At 45.0% G+C, this 15207-nt stretch overlaps 1 protein-coding gene across 9 annotated transcripts in view; it reads right to left on the reverse strand.

Annotated features, from left to right (window-relative positions):
- SAMD4A (sterile alpha motif domain containing 4A) overlaps positions 1-14716 on the reverse strand; it is a 214072-nt gene extending 199356 nt beyond the window's left edge. For 6 of the 9 annotated variants that reach the window (XR_015556191.1, XR_015556189.1, XM_004426173.3 and 3 more), the window contains exon 1: positions 14166-14421. Coding sequence is in view for 4 of the 9 variants with exons in the window: in XM_004426173.3 (XP_004426230.1) it covers positions 14166-14361 (196 nt within the window). In the remaining 5 variants the exon portion in view is untranslated. Of the gene's footprint in view, positions 1-14165 lie in introns of all 9 variants that reach the window. The other 3 variants (XR_015556192.1, XR_015556190.1, XR_015556193.1) reach the window with 2 other exon arrangements.
- Positions 14717-15207: the final 491 nt, after the last annotated feature.

The raw sequence follows: 15207 nt of genomic DNA on the forward strand, positions 1-15207 counted from the left end.
CTGCACTTCGTTGTCATCTCTCCCTCGTTCCCTTTATTCTGGAACTGTTCCTCAGCTAACACGGTAATTGCAATCCAGTGTGCTAGGTACTGAGCTGGTAGCGTGCAGAGGGAGTATGGGAGCCCGGGGGATAGCAAGGCACCTTCTTACTTGTCTTCACACACACCTGCTCTACCCAAGGGCTGAACAACAGCTGATGAACACGTCGCCATTTTAACTCTTGCAGAGTTCAACAAAATAGCCACGCATTTCCTACTTGAACTCTGGGAAGCTTTCTCTCTCTCAGTGAGAAGGGGGAGAGTCTTAAAGAAAACCAGCAGCAGCAGCAATTCTTGTCCAAACTATTTCTATCTAAAATACTGCAAACTAAACACATATGCACCACAATTATTTCCATGTAACCCACCAGCACCTTGACAGCAGAATCACACACAAGGCCAAGTTTGACCTTACAGCTCACAATTTCAATATTTTAACTATACTCAGATCATCTGCAAATACCATAGTAATCCGAAAAATCTGCCATTACAGCTCATTCTGCCACAAAAAGAAAATGTGAGAATAGGGAAGTTTTCTCTAAAAAAAACAAACAAGAACAATGACAAGAAACTGTTCTCATTTCCCAACTAACACTTGTTGAATGAAAGATAAAGGTGGAAATAATATTAAAGAATAAAAAGCAAAGCATAATTACTTTCTTGTTTAGCTGAGGTATACAAAAATACTCAAAGGTTGCCCACTGAACGGTTTTAAGTTAGATAATAACTTTTATGAAGTTACCCTTTAATAATAAAACTGAAAAAAAAACCTTAATTGTCACAAATTTTTTAAGAATCCAGATCTGCCAATTTATGTCTAGAATCCCCATGGCATTCTACTAGAATGCCATACTAGTAGATGGCATTCTACTCATCATACTAGAGTATGGGCAGGCAGGGGTACAATGGTCACAGCACAGCATTTTACACAACCTTCCCAAAAGAAATTCTTTAGCACTGACATCTGAATCCTTCATACTGGAAGAGAGTGCACTCAACGATCTAATCAATTAAAAGGACAAAAGTTGGGCCGGCCCCGTGGTGTAGCAGTTAAGTGCGCGCGCTCCGCTGCTGGTGGCCCAGGTTCGGATCCTGGGCACACACCAATGGCACACACCAATGCACCGCTTGTCAGGCCATGCTGTGGCCGTGTCCCATAAAAAGTATAGGAAGATAGGCACAGATGTTAGCCCAGGGCCAGTCTTCCTCAGCAAAAAGAGGAGGATTGGCATGGATGTTAGCTCAGGGCTGATCTTCCTCACAAAAAAGTAAAATAAAGTAAAATAAAACTTATTAAAAAAAATCACGTAAAAGGACGAAAGTGGACACAAGCTGAACTTTGACAGGTTATGGCCAGGCCAGGCTGCCGGGGACTCTGGGCCACACAGCCGCAAGTCCGGACTGAGTCACCAGAGCCAGGCCTTGGTTCAGGCCCAGAGGTAGTTGGCACTCATCAAGAAAACCACGTGCTTATTTCAGCTCTTGCTAACGAGCCAAAGCTCTGAAAAAGGACTTATGGTTATCTTTTCCCAGACCTTTTAAACACACACATTCCTGAATTCTTCATCCCATTGTTTCAGTTGGACATTTGAGAATAATGTCACCCCATATTTATATAATATGATGCAGCTTAGAAAGTACTTTTCGCACATATAATCCCACTTCATCTGGTGCTGTATACCACGTGTTAGCGGTTTCAATAATTAGGTCTTTGGAGTAGAAACCTGGTAATAGCCCTGGGATTTTTGTGGGGGTAACTCCATTTCACAGATGAGGAAACTGAGGCTCAGAGAATTTAAATAGCTTTTACAAGGTGACACGCTTCTAAGTGATGATGCCAAGACCCCAACCCAGGTCTTCTCTAAGGGACTGAAAAGTAACAGCATCTATTTCTCTCATCTGGCTTTATCACACCTCTTGGTAACAGCACTAGGATTATCATCATGTTCTGTTTTATTATAAAACTATTATCACTTAGGTTTTTCTCAGAACCAAGATGTAAACCTCTTGTGGACTAGGGCTATGGAGTTAAATTTCTTTGTATTCATTCATTCATTCTTTCAACGAAAACATACTGAGACCACCTATGTGCCAGGCACAATATTAGGTGTTGGAGAACAAAAGCGACTGAGACACAGGCTCATCTGGAAGGCAAACAATGACAATGCCCTGTAACTGGTGCCCTGTGACAATGCCTTGGCCCGGTGACGGTCCCTTCAGGGCACTCTGAGGAGGAGCTGCAATTGGTCCATCACACCACCATGCAAATGAGCATGAGTAGGGAAATGCTTCACCAACCAACTGCCAACCAATGGACTCCCTCCCAAAGGCAGTGGGGCAGTCAGGAACGACTCCCAGTTCTCTGCTGGGAGTTAGGGTAACTCCAGAGTGGCTGAGTCAGATTCTGCATAAACCAAGAGGACATTACTGGAACTGTGATTAAAACATGCTAAAATAAAGCCAAACCTTCCTACACTATACTGCGATTTCAAAACAGGAGTGCTAATCATCTTCCAATAAACAAATCTGTGCTTTATTGTGAGTAAAGAAACAAAAAAGGGGGTCTGGGGGTCTGGAAATAACTACATGGAGACCATCCTGATGAACGCTGTCTTCGACATTCAGGTAAATAGAGCATCTCCCATGCCTAGCACAGATAGCCATTCAATGTGGTGACTGTGGCAGCTGTGGAAAACTTGTGAGATACCAAGATCTAGGTCACAGATGGTCGGGAAGCCACTGGGTGTTAACACCAGCCTTCTCCTACTAGCAGGTCCCCTTAGCCATCCTCGGTCTTCTCGAATCTTCAGCAGAGGGGCTGGGAGTAGATAAGGTCTTTTCCACCTCCTTAATTTTATGTTGCTAGAAAATGAAATAAGTAGAATTCACTCTTACACCAACTATAATATATGTTTTCCTAAACTAATCTTCAGAAATTTTCCCCCGATCACAAACAATGAGAGAGCTTGTTTTAATTTACAGCCCTCCAGTTGGTGCTTTGCCCAATTCCAAATCCTAAGGAGATCCTGACTCAGCTCATCGACTGCTAGTTTGTGGAAGTCAAGGACGTCGTGAGCTACTAGATAACACACCCTCATTCTTGCCTCTCTGCCACTTGCAGAGCCTGTTTCCCTCCCCAAGTCCTGCCCATTCTTGCAGAGGCGGCAGAAGCCTCCGTTCCATGAGTCTTCCTCATAGGAAGTGAAATGTTTGAATCAATGCCTTCTACTTAATTAAAAACAAAATGCCAGTGGAAAAAAGAAGCCAAGCCATATCAAGCTACATAGGATTAAACTGTGATAGATAAGAGGGACATTAAAATGGACAAGCTGAAAAGAATTCTTCCAAGATCAAATTTATAAAATGTGAGAGTGAAGCATATTAAAACTACCATTAAATATCCTTAAATACTTTTCTTTTAAACACTAACATTTTTATTTACCTAAGAACTGGAAGAGATCTGAGCATTCATGGTGGCGAGGATTCAACACGGGCTTTTGGATCACAAACACTTTTGTGAACTTAGCACATTTCCAACTACTCTCAACCTAAGTTTCTTCATCTGTAAAATGGAGATAACTATCTACTTTGTGGGATTTATGTAATTTAGAAACCAGTTACTAAGCACTCACTGTGTGCTAGACTCTGGGTAATAATAAGCATATTATCTAATTATTGTAATACATTGCATTTAATTTTCACAACTATTAGTTCCGCATCTTTGTATCATTCATTATTCAATTACTGGAGACAGTGATTGTGTGTATGTGTAGCTATCTGCATAGCACCTGACACGTAGACAGTGCTAAAAAAAAAAAAAGAAGGAAAGAAAATGTAGCTATTACCAAACAGACTATACTCTGGTCACTTTGAGAACTACGTGGAGAGAAGGAAAAAGATTCGGAGATATAGGCTACAATTATGAGTCTTTGCTAATAAATGACTGACACACTCAGGGCTTATCACTGCTGTTGGGTCACCCAAAAGAAACAAGATTCAACTCAGTTCATTATATCTTAAACGGCTCATCATGGTGACCTAGCCTCACCTCACCGCCTACTTCAAAAAAGAACGGAAAAGCACTCCATAGGAGTATTTCTTAAACAAAAAGCCACAAATCTGCGGCCCAAACAGACTAAGAAGTACAGGAGGAATACACTGGAAAGAATGTGAAGAAGACTTTTCAGATCACCCTTATTCACTCTTTCATTCATTCACTCATATTGTCTCTCTCTCTTTCTCCTCTGCTCCCAACAGTTTCGTTTTCTTATCGTTATTCCTGATTCACAGAAGTCATAGAATCTTAAGGCTAGAAAAGACTTTGGAAGTCATCCAAGAGGTGACAGCTTCTTTTCTAAAGAAACACTTCCTGATCCTTCCAGTGGAGAGGCATGGAGAGCGGTTCTGAAGTCAGACTGCTTGTTCCCTCCCTGACGAATGGGATAATGACAGTTCTTACCTCATCTCACGGGGCTGTGGGGATGAAAAAATGAGGTAACGTATGCAAAGAATTCCATAAGATGCCCGGCACAGAGCAGCCACTCAATAAATAGGAGCCAGTTTTATTTAGAAGTATAATTCTGTGCCCTACACAATGCTAACAGCGTGTCCACCTCTGGTGAGACATAAGCCACTGCCTCCAGAGCAGTTTATCCCACGGCCTGGGAGTGCTAATTATGATCAAGTTTTTCTTTACTTTCAGCTAAATGAACTGTGGCTTCCACATACTGCCCCCTACACAGATACAGAATTGAACTCCTCAATTCCAAGCTGACCTTTCAAGGAACCAATGACAGTTGTCATGTTCTCTGCTCATCTTTTCCTCCAGCCTAAACATTCCCCCCGGTTCTCAAGTGCCCCACTATCCTCGTTCCTCTGGCTATATCCTGACTTGTCCATCTCCCTTAAAGTGTGTACCCTGAACTGCACCCCAAACTCAAGGGGCAGTGTGGCTGGCAGAGAAGGCCTGTTCTGAATACAATATTATATACTGTATTATATATATAACGTTTATTAAAGGTTTAGTGGCTTTGGGGGCAACCACATTATGACATTATTCATACTAAGCTGTAATCCGCTAGAAGCCAGAGGTCCTTTTCAAGCATGCTACTGCTGAACCACACCTCCTCTAACTGAGGTCTAGGGGATGCAAATGTGGGGGCTATGCTTTTAGTGGTTTAATGGTCATCTTGTCATATTCAAATATTTTGGATCATGATTCTGTCATCAAGCCCTCAGCTCTCCTCCCTCTCTAGGTTCATCCACAGACTTGGTAACTGCACCTTCTCAGCCCGGCTCACACTGTAGCCCTTGCCGCGGCCACCAGCTCCAGGCGGGTGTAACCCGACTGCACCCTGCCTCAGTCGTACCACTTCTCTCCAGCTGTCTGCCGTGAAGCTTCTCTGACACCACAGCGTGGGACACTGTGGAAGGCTCGGCACTTGCACATGCGCAAACCTGAGGTGCAGGGACAGCGCTCTGAGCAACCCTTGACCATGCAGGGGTGGGGGGGGCCAGTGGATAAATGCCCACCGCGTCTGTCCCTTCTGAGGCACAGTCTGCAAGGCTCCTCAGAGGGTCCCCGTGGGACTGAGCCTCGGGTGGCCACGGTAGTAACCAGCTTGATAACACAGGCTCATGTTGGCTTTCCCTCCTTCCCTGTTTCTCTCTTCCCAGCCCCCTTTCCTGTTTCCTGGGTCAGTGCCCAAAATAAATTACCTGCACGCCAGCCCTTGCCTAGGGTTCTGCTTTCTTGGGGACCCCAAGCTAAGCCACACATCAACATGAATAATGATGAAGAACATGTGAGCCCCAAGGCACAGCACCAAAGACCTCCCTTAAGAGCCAGGCCTGTCAGTCACCGAAGCCACCCTAATGCCACACAATTAGACTCTCTCTCAGCCCCGTGTCTCCATTTTATTCATCAGGAAATAAGGGGCTTTGTCAAAGGCTGTGCTGAAACTTAGACATGGGATGCCCACCAGAATTCCTGTGATCTGCCCAGAACCAAGTCTCTCTGCAAAGGCTCTCTCCCTTCCTTTCTCATCCCCTCATCAAAAAGGAAATGACATTAGTTCTCCATGACTCATTCTTAGGAAAACCAGGCTGCTTCCTATTTCCTCATCCAAAGGCTCGCAAACCAAGTTTTAAATACTCTTCTGGTATCTTGCACAGGATCAGTGTTAACCTCACAGAACCTCCTTTTGCCCTCTTCTTTCTTTTTCAAACTGAGACAATGTTTTTTATCGAGGCTTCTGATGATTGCCCTATTCCTTTACTCTCAGAAATTCAAAAGTGGTTCAGCATTGTCCTTTCAGTCACACATTTAAATCACATATTTGGTGCACATACTCACACAGATAGAAATGTATACAATGAAACACAATGTTCTGTACGTATTTATGCTGCACACACACTTGAATTCTACTGGCAGATCAGGATAAGCTGCTTCAGAAATTCTGATGTTGAATTTATGGCAGTGTGCTGGGGAAGGAGGAAGAGATCTCTCCCATCCAGTCTCTGGAATTAACATTCCTGCTCTTTCCAGCTCAACTTTACAGTCCACAGCATCAGCAAAAAATGAATCTTTTCTCGAGCCTCATTTTCCATGGGACACTGATCATTAGAATGCCTGGAAATTCCAGCAGGGATGCGTCCAGAAAGCTCGGGGAAACGCTACCACAGAGCCCAGCTCTGCCTTCCTCAAACCCAGAGGCCATGTGGGCTGTGAGACACAGTTCAAATGTCTCTGAGCCTGGGGAAATCACAGAGATTTTCAAACCGCTCTCCTTGGAGAGTTAGTGTTGGGGGGGGGGGGGGTGGAGAAGGGGAGGGGGGAGCACCATTCACTTCCCATAAGCTTTCATGTAAGTTTTCATTTGCAAACAAAAATCTTCTGATACACATCCACAAAACTTGAAAGCCAATGCCCCAATTACCTCTAAACCACCTTCCACCTCCAACAGTTGGTGATCTTGCTACTCCAAGTGTGGTCCAAGTCCTGCAGCAGCAGCAGCTGGGGGTTTATCAGAAACGCAGAAGCTCCGACCCCTCCAGACCCCTCAATAAGAATTTTCAGTTTAACAAGATCCCCAAGTGATTTACATGCACATTAAATTTTGAAAACTGGTCTAAGACACTTTCATCTTTCCCTATAAGTGTTTAAGATGTTTCTTCTTAACACTAGTTCTAATCAAAGTAATACACAGAAGTCTTCTACTGGGAAGAGCCAAGAGAATGATTACTAAGTCTCATCACTTTATGGATCATTCTAGGGATGAAAATATTGGGTGAGCAGATGTTTTGTCTCCTATCTTTAAGTATGCTAGAAATCAGAAGTGTTTGGATTGCTCCTTCTTCCATTCAAGACATCATTCCTGATGGACGACATGCATTATGCTCGCCTCTGTCTAATGTCCTCATACTCAACCTTCAAAGGCCCAGGAGGCCTGCCCCTTACATGGCCCATGCAGAGTCTCCCATATGTGTGGATTCCTTCATGAAACTCACACTAAAGGTACTAAAAAGGCAAGAACCTCATGAGCCCTAGAGGACAGGTTTCAAATGACCCACACAAGCTCACTTCTTCCATTCTTATCTCCTAGACTTCCCAACCCATCCTGTTCTCCCCCTTCACTCAAATCCAGTATTGTTCCCTCATCAGAACCATAGCATTTAGCAACTGTTTATGGTCTAATTATTATACAGTCATGCGCCGAGTAACAACGTTTTGGTCAATGACAGACTGAGTATATGACGGTGGTCCCATAAGATTAGTACCATAGAGCCCAGGTGTGTAGTGGGCTATACCATCTAGGTTTGTGTAAGTGCACTCTATGATGTTCACACAATGACAAAATCACCTAAGGACACACTTCTCAGAACATATCCCCATCCTTAAGTGACACATGGCTGTACATAGATAGATAGATCGATAGATAGATAGATGATAGATACAGATGTCTGTTTTACCTCCATAACTCGAGTGCAAGCTCCTTGAGAGGAATCATTACACCTACTTCACCTGTTGACACAGCACGCAGCTCTCTGCTGCAGTACTTGGTAAATTAATAGGTACTAAGGAACTTAGTCCCACAGTTTCTAACTGGATACTCTTTGCCAGGGACCATGTAATGGTATTATTCATTGTGTGAAAGAAACCACTGAATCATGTGATTGATTTTTTTACCTAGTAAACCAAGAAAAGAAAATCATACTAAAATGTTGATACAGAATGGGAACAAAACCCTAGAACCAGCTTATGAGTCCCAAGGAGTGACGTCCTCCTACATAAAAGCAGGCTAGTTCCTCTGAACTCCAAGCTAGCTCTTGGGTACAGGCTTCAGAGGCCAGGCCTTGATTAGCTAACTGAGAGAGAAAGCTTGGCTCCTGTTCTGAAAGTTCTGCTTTCTTTGGGCGATTCCTGCCTCAGGCGGCTTCCTCAGGCGGAAGCACAAAGCAGCTCAGAGAAGACATCTGATTCTGCATCTTAATCTATGTAACGTAGATGAACTCAGCAAGGCCTCGGAAAGAATGATGAGGAGGACGGGAAATGAAGTAAGAGGCTAAAAACTCAAAGTAGTAATTACATTTTAAAAAGAAAAAAAGATTTATATGAGCACCACCCCTTCCCCAGCAAATGATTTACACAGGCCCTTAAGCAGGAAAACCTCGAAACTTCTCCTCGGGTCAATGAGGAGTGATATTTTCTCTTCTACGGTGTTGTCAATTCTCTTCAGAATTACACTTCTGCAGGATATACTAGGGAGTTTTCAGTTACTTCTCAGCCCTTCCAACCCTCATTTCACCCTCGTTGGTTGGTCTAAACATAAACCAATTTGACTGCTATTCAGTTCGTCTGCCTTTCACTTGCTTTGATGGGACCTGCTTACAACACATACTCAGTTGCTGAAGCCCTTGAGCACCTGAGCTAAACAACCAAATCCACCTTATTCATAACACAGTGTGTGAGTGTGTATGACCCTGCTACCCATCATTCCAGACCAACCCAAAGAAAATGACAACACCTAAGTGAAATGTGTTTCAGATATAAAGTCCCTGGATATTTCATTCAACAAAATGATTTCTTCTTTTCACATGCACCAAATAAAGGAAAAAAAAGTGTTGACAAGTTATTTGGAAAAACTGGGTTAGGGCCGCATTTTTTGAGGACCCAACATGATAGACAGTAGAACAACAAGGCTAAAATGTAGAAGGTGGAGCAAAGTAGACGCAGATCTTTTCAGGGTTCCAAGTTATCTCCAATGTCTTCTTGATAATCCTTTAAACAAAAAGATTTCCTATCATTCAGGAAAAGATTGTTTATATGAATTCCATATTAATTAGAGGCAAATTCAAAGCTGGGAGATAGAATAGGTCCTCACTGGATTATTAACAAGTAACTTCTGGACAATAACAGTTTTATTAGCTCCATTTTACAGATGAGAAAACTGAGGCTCAGAAATTAACTGACTGGCCCAGTCTGACTGATTTCAAAATCTATACTCTAAAAATCCTCCACAACATACACCTTCCCATGGACATAAATAAATGGCCATCTGGACAATACCTTCTTTTCCTCTCTCTCTCAATCCTTTCTTCTCCCCCATATAGCAATGCTGACAGCAACAAAGCTGCCCTGAGCTGATGATGCCACCAGGTGGCCAAAATGGAAACTGTCTGAACCAAACTTGGCCTTACTTCTCCCATTTTTGCCTCTCAGAGGAGCATGCATATACTGGAAAGCTCCTTCCCCAAAGTGTACAAACACACACACCTTTCATCTTTTTTTTTTCTTTTTCCTTCTTTTTGGTGGGGAGCTAACATCTGTGCCATCTTCCTCTATTTTGTATGTGGGATGCCGCCATAGCATGGCTTGATGAGGGGCGCAGGTCCATGCCCGGGATCTGGATCCAAACCGGCAAACCCAGGCTGCCGAAGAAGAGCGTGCCGAAGATAACCACCACGCCACTGGGCCGGCCCCACACCTTTCATCTTTTAACTCCTTTCCTAAACGTTTTCTTGGGTTTTCTATCACCTCTGCAGGATTAAGTCCAAATACCTTAGCTGGCAAAGTCCTCCACACCCATTGCTTCTGTTTTAACTTATGCTACCCTCTCTGCTTGGAAAATGTCTTCGTGCCTGCTCTCTACAATCCTTTTTACATATTGAACCAATTCCTACTCATCCCTCAAAACTCAACTCAAACATATCTCCTCTTCATTCAAGTCCTCCCTGACTCCCTCAGGCAATTAGCTGCTAGGTTCACAGTGCTCCTGGAACCCGTTCCCCGTCCCCCCTTTTTCTTCTCATATCTATGCTTCAGCACCTATGATACTGTTATTAGTCATTTACTCAACACTGAGTATCTATGTACCAGAGACTGGAACATAATAAGTTACCTTTGTATTCCCAATGCATAACACAGGGCCAGGAAAACAGCAGGCAGTCAGAAAATGTATGATGAATGAATAAGCGAAAGAAAGAACTACAAACAAGATCTTATCCAGTATCATCAGGAAAACATCTATCCTGCTTTCTTTTTACGCCATTTGTGATCTAAAAAAGCAACTCAGGGTATGGCATACCTACACTATGGAAACCTAAAACCCATAAAAATCATAGAACCAACATCTTTACCCTCCAATGAGAGTAAATAACACCCACAAGTCTTTTTCAATTTCCATGATTAGTTTTGTGTCAAGCACCACCATTTCAGATAATCCTTTATCTTGTATTTAATTATAAGCAACAATCTTTTTGCCATTTATTTACTACAAACATATTCAATTTCCCCACAAAATACACACTGTTTTGTGAGTTAATAAGTCTTTGTGGATTCACTTGCGAATCTCCATTTATTATACTGTTTCCATTAGAAAATATATTTCAAGTCCAAATGATAAAAGTCATAAATAAACAATGCCACACAACCTATTTTTCTTTGGGGAATCGCAGGTAAAGTGAGTGGGTTCCATTTTTGCCATTTTTAGGTATCAAATGACCTGTTAGCCCTAGAAACAGTCATCTACAAACTGAGATTGGCCAGACATCCCAATGTCAACTGGGGCTGGTGGCTGAAGGGCACTTATCTCAGGTCATGAGGGGATCTAGAGACGAGCCTCCACTTAGAGAGCTGATCACCACCAAAACCCACTGACCACACCTGGAGCGAAACACACACGATAAATCCACAGGGACCGACTCAGCCATTTCCTCTGGGTCTCAGATGACCACAAACCTGGGGCAAAGGGTGAACCACCAGATTCTCGATAAATGCTAAATTTAAGAGAATGAAGAGAAAGAATATCAAAATACATCCCATGGATCTGAAATAAACCATGTTTAATGTGAAGAATTCTCTCTCCATTTAAAGTCAGTCCTGGAGAAAACAGAGCCAAGTTCATACTGTTACTAATTATATTTTTTATTATACTGAGATCAAGCCCCAGATATGAATTTGGTTCCCATTTACCAAGTTTTAAAATCTCTCAACAGCAGAAGAAATATGTGTGTGTTTAATTGATGATTACAAAAGAATGCTGATTTGAGTGTATCCAACCTCAGCCAGCCAACAAATGCATCATTCTACACAGCCTGGTTTTCTGAATGGGCAGGAGCTTTACACACCAAAACAGCTTTGGTGGTTAATTGTCCTGAGTGTCAATATTTCCAAAGTTTACAGCGTATTTCCCTCTCTTCTCATAGAGTGTATTTAAAAATGTATACTTTTTGGTAGTTCACTCTCATTAATGGTAAACAGCAGTTATTGATTTATGTTATTATAGAGTAATCCCTGCTGAGTCAACTAAGAGTTCTTACCCTAACATTCACAGACCTTCAGGGCTTTTGCTCCCAATTCTTATATCTAAAGTCATAATTTTACTGTCTCTTTCCTGGTGGTCAAGCCGTCAGTGGTCACTTTCACTGCTGGTTACAGCAACCCCTCACCCCATTCTAAATGTGCTCCTTCTAATATGCTACGGATTATTTTTTCAGACTAAAAAAAAATGTTAGGATTGTTGTCTAAAATAAGAGTAAGTATGTTCCGAGAGAGTCTGAAGTATTCTCCTGGACTTGATGCCATCTATTCAGGTTACTGAGTGGGCATTTTTCCCCTTTTCTAGTTCTGGGCTGAGGCTGCAGATACACAAGAGAGCTGCACTCCAGACTCTCGTATGCTACGACAACCTCGATGCTCTCTAGGACCCCCACACTGCAGAAGTAAACCAAACCATCACACGACCACACTAATGAATTTCTGTCCTGGCCACACAACAAAACAAGTGCAAAGGTTTCCAAGGAAGCAAAATGTCCAGGTTGAAAGATTAAAATGGTCCCTATCTTACCTAATGGTTCTGGATTTCGTACATCTATAGCATTTAGCAGCATGAACAGGTATGTATCTCACACAAATAAAAAATTTTTTTAGAGAAGAATTACCAGATGACTTTTAAAAACAGAAATTCAATTTTTTCTTGGTTTATTAAATTACAAGATTTTTAAAGTAAGAAACTTCTTTTTAATACCATACGTGTAATTGCTTCGCTTACTAAACTGCTGCCATATTGGGAAGTCTTCTCATTTACTCATAGGGAAAAAATATTGCTCTAACATTTGAGCAACCTAAAGATTAGTTATCATTATGTTAAACAGTCCCTACAAGCACTGAAGACAAGCATTCAACATAAATTACTGCACTTAAATCCTTTGCATTCTATAAAATGCAAAAGTTTATATAACCTTGTTGGTCAACCCTGAGAAAGCACAATGAAGCACGTGAGCCAGGCTACGCTGTCACACTGAGGACCGAAGCGAGAGAAGGGACCATAAGGGTGCTTCCACACCCTTAGGAGGGAGGCTGGCCCTTCAGCTTTTTGTAAAGGTAGAAACGAAGGAAGAGGGCCCTGCCAATGCCACCTTGTGAGTCAGGAAGTGAGCTGTTAGGCTCCAATGAGTCCCAGTGGGACCTGTGGGATTCTCTTAGCATGGCCTTCCATACTTGGCAGCACAGTATCCTCTGGGTGCAGTCCTGTCTGCTCAGGAAAAGGACTGCGAGGATTTCCAGCGGTCACTTCCAGCCTATGAGTCTATATATGGAAACATCCCATGCTAGTGCTTTCAGCACCACGAGCACCACTCCAGGGAGGAGGAGTGAGGAGGAGGCCAGCTCTCCTCTCCTGCCCTGACGGCACACTCACTTGAGTGTCTCCCAGGCCCCGCTGCCCCGGACCAGCCCTTGTCATCAAATAGCAGCCCAGACCTCTGCTGAGTCTTGCAGGCTGGCGGCTCTAACGTGAAACAGCTGGAGAGGACCCTGCATTCTTTTCTCTGCATAAACACTGGGGCTCTGTTCACCCTCCTGCTGCAGCATGAACTAAAGAATTTCCCCTATGCAAAATTACAGCCAACAGACCTCTCCCCCACCCCCATCCTCACCCCACCCCCCGCAACCCCAGCATATTATTTCAGTCTGTCACCACCCATGCTAGCAAACAGCAAACTGCTGAACCTTTCGAGTATATTCACTTTCTGTACCAGTTGAGGTGTCTGTAAATGCTAGCAGGGTAATATGAAACAACTCTGCTATATTCCGTGAAGTTTGCTAACAAAAAGCATTCAGGACCCCGATTCACACCTGCTCTCTAGGACACCCTTTCCACAAGATCCATATTAACACGAAACACGTCGTGATAGACTAACCAAGCCTAACCACGTAGTACACGCACTGCAAATTTCACTTCAGTAGTCTGTAGCGTCTCCTACATATTATCCTGAAGACGGAGCTCTAAACCGGATTATCCGTGGGGAAAAACGAACACTAAGATTGGATTTTCATGTATTCTTCATACAGCCTAATCAAAGCTTGGCTTCTGAGGGCACTCCCGGGCTTCACGTGTAGCTGAAACTCAGAGAGCCACGTTGCCCAAATGAAGAAGAAAAAAAAAAAGCCCAGAAAAATCCAGACTCTACGTGACCTGACTGACTTATTTCCCAGGAAACTGCCTGAGAGAAAAATCAATCATTCAGGCTACCGTAGTTACCACACGGAATGGACCGAAGGAGGGGACAGTGGGCAAACCCCTACGGCCCGCGGAGGCGGGCGGGGCGGGAACAGGCGGGACTTACCGGGGCTGTTGGCCTCGCCCTCGAGGACGTGCAGCTCGGCGCAGTCGGCCAGCGAGTGCTCCAGGCAGAGCTGCAGGAAGCGGGCCTGCGTCTGGCTCACGCGCTTGAGCAGCGACAGCAGCGCCACGGTCTGCTCGCACTCGTTCCAGCCCTTGAACCAGCCCGCCAGCACCCCGACCTGGTCGCGGAACATCATGGTGCGGGGGCGGCCCCCGCTCTGCAGAGCCCCCGGCGCCGGCCCCCCGCCCGCCCCGAAGTTCGGCGGCGCCGCAGCCCGCGGCCGCGCGTCCCGTCCCGGGCCGCTGGGCGCTGCAGGCTCGGCCCGGGCTCCTGCCCCTGCCGTCCGCTCAGTCACGTTCCCGCGGTTCTGGCGGATTCCCCGAAGACGATGACAGACAGTAGCACGGAAATGTTTCTTTTTTTTTAAAAATAACGACTTAAAAAAATCCCCACAAGGCACACAAACTGAATCGAGAATGCTCTTTCCCCTTCTCGGCTTCGGGATGGTGACTTCCGGCGTCCCGGGTCTTCCCGTGGCGGCGGCGCGGACCCTTCACTCCCGCACTCCCGGGGGCGATCACCACTGGAAGGAGAGAGAGGCTGCAGTCAGACCTCGGCTACGAGGGAGCGCGCCCGGGGACGGGTGCACCGCAGGGGCGGGGGGCGCCCGCGGGGGCTGGTCCCCCCAGTTCCGGCCGCCCCCTCCACACCTGGATGCAGGAGATGAGCTATTCCTGTTCTGGGAATGGCAAGGAGTCTGCTTGCCAGGTGCGGGAGGAGCCCCCGCGGCTTCCTGTTGCTGCCGCCGCGAACGGCCGGTGCTCCCCACACACCCCACCCGGCGTGGCCTCGGGGGCTGTGCCGAGAACGCCAGCACCGGCAACAGATCTTCCTCCCGCAGAAAACTTGCGCTGCGGCTGCGAGGGGCGCGGGGGTGGGGGTGGGGGCTAATGCAAAGCAGAGGCGGAGGCAGCGGCAGCGGCAGCCCCAGTTCCTTCCTCCTCCTCGTCCTCGTCCTCGTCCTCCTCCTCCCCGAGAAGCA

Source organism: Ceratotherium simum, chromosome 24, assembly GCF_057802395.1.
Source record: "Ceratotherium simum simum isolate JZ-2026a chromosome 24, ASM5780239v1, whole genome shotgun sequence".
Taxonomy (NCBI): Eukaryota; Metazoa; Chordata; class Mammalia; order Perissodactyla; family Rhinocerotidae; genus Ceratotherium; species Ceratotherium simum.